General features: G+C 50.2%; 1 protein-coding gene across 2 annotated transcripts; it reads right to left on the bottom strand.

Annotated features, from left to right (window-relative positions):
* Positions 1–205: 205 nt before the first annotated feature.
* LGALS12 (galectin 12) lies at positions 206–7,297 on the bottom strand. Of its 2 annotated transcripts, none has more exons than XM_029613462.1 (9): positions 6,963–7,297; positions 6,709–6,797; positions 4,483–4,693; positions 4,065–4,184; positions 3,943–3,972; positions 3,058–3,084; positions 2,668–2,756; positions 1,513–1,672; positions 206–902 (listed from the first exon to the last, which is right to left on the bottom strand). In XM_029613462.1, the coding sequence occupies exons 1-9, from the start codon at positions 7,092–7,094 to the stop codon at positions 756–758; spliced, it is 1,005 nt and encodes a 334-aa protein (XP_029469322.1). In that variant the 5' UTR covers positions 7,095–7,297; the 3' UTR covers positions 206–755. The 2 variants fall into 2 exon arrangements, with proteins under 2 accessions (XP_029469322.1, XP_029469323.1); XM_029613463.1 differs by having other exon boundaries at positions 7,044–7,279.
* Positions 7,298–7,899: the final 602 nt, after the last annotated feature.

The following is a 7,899-nucleotide window of genomic DNA, read 5'->3' as shown; positions in this document are numbered from 1 at the left end:
ATTTGGCAGGAATAAAGGGTTAGAGGGATGAAGCAGTGAATGCTCTCCTCTTCCTAAACTGCACCTTTGCAATGCATCCTCCCTGGATATATTGCAAACATCTCGCACAGAACCACTCCCCGTCAGCACTTCTCTCTTCAGTTATGTCTATGGGGGAAGCACAGGAACCAGTTAACGGTTCGGTCAGTAGCCCAAAAAGCCCAACAACTCAGTAAATCTGTTTATTGAAAAATTCATTTACATAGGCCAATACCGGGAGTTGTCATAAAAGTACAATAGTTTTCAGAATCTACTTAGTCACCCACTGATGTGTTTTTTCTTTGAAATTTCATGTCAAACCTTCTATTTTGTTATTAAACACCTCCTGGCTCCTCCTCCTCCTCCTCCCAGGCACAGAAACATGATGTGTCAAGAGAAGACGGTCTCTGTCCCTTTGCAAAGTTCTCTTTGTAAAAGAAATGTCCCCCCAAAGTTCCCAAATCCGATCTGTGTGTGGAGTGTTTCGCATCCAACGCCTCTGCCCGTTTGCAGCTGCTTCCATCATGAAGAGTAGGTTTCATGTAATCACTTAACCTGTTTATAAAGTAGGTCCGTCGCAGGGCAGGAGAGCATGCCAGACCCCAGGAAGATGTCTCTGCCACAGCAGGAAGTCCCTCATTCCATCCTTGGCAGGGCAGCAACATTTTCATCAGGTGCATGGGCGCTGCGATCCTGCTCTCAATTCAAGCCGGGATGGCAGACAGCAAGGACAGCGGTCAACACTGGATGCTGTACAGATCAACGCTGCCCGACACCCGCAGCCCTATGGCCTGCAGCAGGCTGAGGTCTGGGGGGTGGAACTCACCCAGGGGGCCGCCGTTCACAGCTAACCTAACTCTCTTGGCTTCACACAGCAGCAGGATCTGGAGAGGTGGAGGAACAAAGGCAGAGAGAGAAAGATTAAACAAGGTATTGCAATCTCCTGCCGTGTCAAAACTAGCTTTTGAGGGCCTGGATCCCCTGGATGCCTCCCCTCAACCAGGGCTTCTTCCCATCGGGGGATCTTCTGCACAATCGACACAGGGAGCAAAGCAGTTTCCTTTCTGTTTTGGTTTTTTTTTTCCCCTGAGACTCCACCATTTCCTCCTGCTCCTTTCTATTTCCACTTCAGTCAGAACCAGGGCTGGGATCTGGCGCCATGAGCCTTCAATTCACAATTACCCTGCAATCTCACCCCCTATGTTATATCCCTCCCAACTCCACAGCGACAAGCCTGATCCAGGGGCCATTCCCCAGGCTGCCTTCCAGAACCCCGACTCCAGCCACTAGGTGTCACTCTTCTTCCCCAGGGGCCATGAAAACTGTGTCTGCTGCATCCACAGCCTTGACTGTCCCAGGGCTCGACCCGGGGGACCCTCGGCAGGGCAGTGCCCAGCATTTGCTGCCTGAGCCGCTGGGCCCGGCTGGCATTTGCTTCCTGACCTCTACGATGCCACATCTGATACATGCTGTTGACGGCTCCAGGCTTGGTACCTCACAGAAGCGAAGGGCGTGGAATGGGAAGAAGGTGAGTGAGACTTTTTCCTGCTTTCCCCCTGCAGGGCTGCAGCTCCAGCGTAGCTCCTTCTCTCGGAAGCAGACTGACAGCTTGACAAGGTCCCTGCCAGATTTTGAAGTTAATGCCAGGGAAATCCTGGGGGGGTGGGGGGGGGGGGGGAGCAGATGCAAAGTCAGAGATGGATAAAAGTCACCACTGGTCCTGGATGAGACCGGTTGTTGTCCCCTCCCCAAGTTATTTTCCTGCCTCAGTTAATTGTGCCAGGCGAAATCCCAGTAACCAGCAAGTGTAATAACAGGATGGATTTAATTTAATTACTCGCTATTCCAAACCCATGGTGAATTACATTTCAGGTACAATTAACAGTTCCCTCCAGAAAGCCCCTTATGATCTCCCAAACCTACAGCACTGGTAGATGGAAACATCTCCCAGTGCTGCAATCCACTCAGTCATACTTACTAGAGATGTGTATTGTACTGGCAATTGTGTCCGTTTTCGTAGAACCGCGGGAAATTTCGTTTCCCGTGGTTCTGACCAGTTTTTTTTTCCGGCTGTCCCGATCCGGAAAAAAAAAAAAAAAAATCAAACACCCCGATCCTTCAGATTTAATTATTTACGATCCCCCACCCTCCCGACCCCAAAACTTGCCTAAAGTCCCTGGCCCCTGTCGCATGGTAGGAGCAATGGACAGCCGGCGCCATCTTAAAAAATGGCGTGGGCCATCCATTGCTCCTACCATGTGACAGGGGCCAATGGCACCGATAGCCCCTGTCACATGATAAGGGCAAAGGGCCATCGGCACCATTTTGATTAGTGGCAGCCGACGGCCCGAGAGGGGGCATCACTCCTGGGACCCCTGCTGGAACACCAGGGACTTTAGGCAAGTTTTGGGGGAGGGGAGGGGGTTGTAAATAATTAGATCTGAAGGGTTGGGATGGGTTTGGGGGCTTTGTTTTTTTTTCTGTGTGCCCTTTCACCCCCCCCCCCCCGAAATAATAAGAAAACCACACAAAATTTCGGGGGGTTGCCTATCGTTTCAGGCCCCCCCCCCCCCCGAACTGTGACGAAATAGGAAATAGAGACGAAATTTCCTATTTCGTCTAAAATGAATGCACATCCCTAATACTTACTCCTCTGGATCCTGGTGCACCAATCCTCGTACGGTGATCATATAGCCCGGAACCAACCCACCAGAGAGTGGACGTGAGACTGGCAGTGCCTACAGGAAGCCAGAGATCCACAGTTCATCACCTAGGAAAAGAAAGCCATGCCCATCCCCTCCCCATGCAACATTTCCCAATTCAGTATGACCTGTTCCCACGCTTGTAGCGATTAAATGTTATCAAGTTACATTCTGACGTTCCTGGAAGCAGGTCTGCCCTGCGCAAGGCAAACTGCTCCCAGCCTCTCCTGTTCTTTAAATGCCCACAGGATCCTTTTCAGATATGGCATCAAAGGCGATACAAGAGTGGGTGTCAGGCGTTACAATGGGCAGTGATGGAATATGGAAGGTTACCTACCAGCTCAGGGCTGTTCAGAAGTAGCGGCTGCAAAAATAAACATGGCTGCAATCAGAAAGTTTGGCACAACCAGGGCAGGGGATATGCAGTTCTGCAGTGGAAAGTGAGCTGGAAGAGAGTAAGGGGTAAGAAAGAGCAGAGAAGGGCAGGCAGGTGGGGGGATTTACTTGTAATTCTGTATGGTGCAGTAACAGTGACACCTGGTGGCTCTAATGTGGCACTGCAGTTTTGGTTTTCCCCCAAGGCAGCGTTACTCACCTACCGAGTCTTGGGGGTGGGATGGGAAGGCGTGGGGGAGAGGGCAACGAAGTTGTCCTTCACTGCAGTGGTTTCATTAACCTGTGGGATTCGCCACCATGGGATGCCATGAAGGCAAATAGCCTAACCAGGTTCAGAAAGGGATCATACAACAAATACCAGATAATCCTATAAAATCCCCAGTGGCAATGAATTAACAACCCATCAGCATCACCATTACTGGTTGCGTTCTACTCACACAAAATTAATCGAGAAAGGGATCAGACATTTCTAAATGGATCGATGGCAGGATATTTAATATCATCGCATGCTCAGGGTATCCCTAAACCTTGATCTCAAGAAATTGGAAGGGTGCGACATGTGTCCCATTTTAAGCAGCTGCTGCTCACCTGTAGTTGGAAAATGGGATGTTGTGTAAAACAGACCCCTGGCCCAACCCGCTTTGGCAGAAATTGCACCCTGCATAGGTAAAAGGCCCAAATGTGTCCAATTGAACTCAAGAAAGCAGCTGCCATACACAGTGAATTCCCCCCCCCCCCTGACTACTGTCCAGTTCACCCCTCCACCCCAGAGGCACCAACTCCATCCTGGACACTGCTCCCTCTTCTAGTCTCAAGAAGCACTCACCTCACAGACCGTCCTTTCCTCTGTGAATGGCTACAAGAAGGAAAGAAAAAGATAATGCTGTAAAAAGAAAAAAAGAAAAGAAAAGAATGATTGCGACGGGCTCCCCTGCTTAGGAACATTACATTGCTGTTCAGGAAGGCAACGCATCGAACCGAGACGTCTCCGAAGACCCCCAAGGTGTCCATCCTCTCCAGGGGCAGCCGGTACCTATACTCCAAGAAGTGCCTTCTGTTCACGCTCACCTGGAGGGGAGGGGAGAGCACGCAGAGAGGTTAACATCCTTACATGTACTCTGTGTAAAAATGACCCCTCTGGGTGTGCGCGTGCAGCTGCTCTGCGATTCTCAGATCTGCTCAGTTTATTGGCTACAAATCACTAATTTTGTACTTGGTAACTGCAGAGGGAAAGTGGAGTTCAAAGCTTTTTTTTTTTTTTTTTTTTTAATTCTTTCCTGTCACTTGCTCCTTTGATTACAGACAGGGCACGGAAAACGCGGCCCAAACCCCCAAGCACCTCGAGTGGCCGGGCGCCCCGGCTCACCTGGACTCTCTCCTGCAGGAAGACAAAGAGGAGCTGGAAGGCGTCCCCGCCTTTCAGAGGAAGCCCGGGGCTCTTCTGCTCCTCCATCCACCTTTCGTCCTGCAGGGCATTGCAGATCACGTGCGGCACAGAGTGGAAGCGGGGGTTGAAGTGGAAGCCGATGTCGGCCTGCGGCTTCATGCTGCAGCCACACTGAAAGTCCACCTGGAACCTGCCGGAAGGAAGGGTGGGAGAGAGGAAGAGCAGGGCAGGTCTTCATCAAGGGACATTACGGAGCAACAGAAGCGCTCTCTCTCTCTCAGCTGCCCGCTCTCCCTCCCTCCCTTCGCGGGGGGGGGGGGGATTAGACAGCAAACACACAGTCGGGAAAAGTAAACACAGAAAGCTGCCGATTTCAATGGGATTTACACCGCACATGCTGTCCGGGAGCAGCACTTCACAAGTGCCAAATATCCTTGGCAGGCCACGGCATAGGGCAGCGACCGGCTTCAGTGCCGAGCTTGAAAGGTGGCTCCTCGTGCCTGCTGAGCCCCGATTTTTATGCAGATGGTCGGGGGGGGGGGGGGGGGGGGGACAGGCCATACAGCCCAAGCAGGAGGCACGGTGTACAGGTCACAGCCTGACGAAAAGGCAGTTCTCCTTTATTTACACACTTGGAACTCATATGGAGCATAGATTTTGGCAGATAAAGCCCAGCGGACCCACCCAGTCTGCCCTATTATTCTCGTCTACACCACCAAGATGTATCACAGCCATAGAGCAGGACATCACTCCTTACCCTTTATCATCTTTCTCACTGATTCTCCACCATTTTAGGGCAGATGAGAGCACAAGTTCCCATGCCTAATCCAACACCCTCTCCATTCCCAATAAAAAAAACTTTGCACCAGTGGTAATTTTCTTTAAAAAAAAAAAAAAAAAAAAAAAAAAAAGGTCAGGGCCACCAGTGGCCTCCATCTTCCACTTCAGTTCCCATGGGGGAAAGAAAGCAAGATCACAAAGGTTCCAGGTCGGTGACTTAGCCTGGACTGGCAGAAAATCACCACTAGTGCTTGGTTTTAATTTAAACAGCTACCAAGACTAGAAAAGCTGTTGTCTAAACATCTGGCCTACCAGGTCCTCTTGACTTTGCTGGACAGTAAGCAGTCACCACCATACCTGGGAACTTTTCATTTCCAGTCATCCTGAGATTGTCGTGGGTTAACTAAGCCAGGGGCGTGGGGAGCAGCAGGGGGGTGGGAGGTAATGCGCCCCGGCAGAGCTCATGAGACTCTTCTGCTTTCCTTACACGCGTGGGCAGATGCTACCCAGCTTCTCCTTCCATTCTGCACTGGCAGGGACTTTCCCATTCCTGCTTCCGGCTGATATATAGCTCCTTTTCCCTGCACGTGAGCCTGGATGATTTCCCTCTTCCAGGCCCCTCACAGGCCCACACCGTCTCCTCCCCATAGCTCTTCCTTCTAGCCATAGGCTGACTCTCCTCTTCCTTCCCACCCGGCGCAGGCCTAAATGACATCTGGTTTGGGAGCCCATGCCACTTCAGCAGCTGCACCAGGTACTTTTCCAGTGTTGGCCCGGAGACCCTGCAATTTCTTTAGAATTCTGGGTCTCTCATGGTCATATCCGGAGAGTTCCCAGGTATGGCCTTCACCATCTTGCTCGCACCAATCCAGTAGATGTCTGGGGAGTTATAGCTTGCTGGTACCAACCTGACTAGCCCTGGCCTGTGGTGTCCCTAACCTGAGCCTCCTTTATCTGTCGATCACCTGTGGCTTAATCCTCACTCTGTGGCCAGGGACCAGACTGTGGATGAAGCTACACTTACAGAAGATTCACCGGATGAAGCTCTCATAAGGAGAATCAGAAGTAAGACCTAGGGTACAAATGTAGACTGTAAGCCCCCTGGGGATAGGGAAATACCTACAGTACCTGAATGTAATCTGCTTTGAAGTGACAAAAATTGGAATATAGATAAATAAAATAAATAGTGGACAAGCCATATCACAGCTTATTGAAGTTTTACATAATATACACCTGCATTCTGTTTGTAACCCCATAATGCAAATTAGAGCTTTAACTTGACATGATTCATAGAAGGTAAAAGACAGGAAAGGGTAAATTATTAAAACCTCGGCTTGGTTTTCTCAGTGCTGTTAAGGTGATCTCGGGCAGGCAGAGGTTAGGGAGTCAGTGGGGCAATCAGTGCAGACTTTTTTTTTTACTCACCTTTGCGCGTCATTCGGGACCCTCCCCTGAAGCAGAACTATTTTGCCGTGATACAAGCCACCAAAAACGGTGGTAATGTAAGGGACCACCTGAAAGATGTTAGAGTGCATGTGAGCAACTGAGCCCCCTAAAGCTAAGATTACAGCTAAACTCCCCCTCCCCCTGTCAAGTTTCAATCAAACCCCTCTCACTGACTCCACCAAAAATATGACTTTCCAGGCCAGCTACTTGAATGCACATGAGAAGCAGCTTACTCCTGCCGACCAGACCGAGCCCAACCTCGATTCACCAGCAAAAAGTTCAAACCAGAAATGGGGCGGGGAAGAGACACTCACTGGGTGGAAAACCGGTGGCTGAAGCAAAAACCGAGCCGGGGTGACCTCCATGGTAAGAAACTGCTGGCGTCTAGGCTGTTGCCGGCAGCTGGGAGGGATCACATGAAGAGCTGGTCACATGCTTTCCAGACTTCATAAAAACAGAAACAAACTCACTCAGAGGCAGGACGTCCCGCCTCCGGGCCTTTCCTTAATTTTGCCTTTATCAAGCTGGCAGAAAAAACCCCTGTTCATTTAATAGTCAGTGCCCGGGAAGGCTGATGAAACAGACGGAACTCTCCCCCAGACATCCTGGGGCTTGTTGTTCCTGTTTTTCTTTCAAAAAATTAAAACTACAAGTTCATGCTTGCACTTTTGGGGATAGATAAAGTCAGAACTGGATCAACCTGTCCTAAAATACTGGAGCCAGTTCACAGCTCTAGGAGTAAATACTATTAGTGCTGTGGGGGGCATTTGGATCTGAAAAAGCTGGAATCCACCCTCATTCTCCGCTCCCTATGAGCACCAGCTGGCTTTGTATCACTCAGGTCAGAGCCAGTCAGACCTGGTTTTCTCTCTCCCCATCCCCCCATTGCTTCTATAGGATTTGGTGTTATTGTGTTCCCTAAGACACCCACAAAACTACAATAAGGGGGTTTGAGGCACATGCAACACACTTCCTGTCCTGATTCATCTGCTCCCCAGCCCAGTGCAGTGTGCTGATGTCAGACAGGGAGAACCAGGGATTATAGACGCCATGGGTACACCACAGACCAGAAAACCTCCCCACAGCCCAGGAGCTTCTCAGACTCCTTGCTTTTCTTCTGTCATTCCTGGATTCAGATAACTTTATTGGCAGGACAATTTTACATGTGTT

This window comes from Rhinatrema bivittatum, chromosome 8, assembly GCF_901001135.1.
Source record: "Rhinatrema bivittatum chromosome 8, aRhiBiv1.1, whole genome shotgun sequence".
Lineage (NCBI taxonomy): Eukaryota > Metazoa > Chordata > Amphibia > Gymnophiona > Rhinatrematidae > Rhinatrema > Rhinatrema bivittatum.
Note: the sequence above shows the minus strand (reverse complement) of the source record. Positions and strands in the feature narration are given on the sequence as shown.

Excerpts from the sequence above, each read along its gene's own strand:
- LGALS12 (XM_029613462.1), bottom strand. The coding sequence starts at position 7,094 with ATGGAGGTCACCCCGGCTCGGTTTTTGCTTCAGCCACCGGTTTTCCAC. Across the intron at positions 4,185-4,482 it reads TCCTGCAGGAGAGAGTCCAG|GTGAGCGTGAACAGAAGGCA; the intron begins GTGAGCCGGGGC and ends CCTCCCCTCCAG. Across the intron at positions 3,973-4,064 it reads TTGCCTTCCTGAACAGCAAT|CCATTCACAGAGGAAAGGAC; the intron begins GTAATGTTCCTA and ends TCCTTCTTGTAG.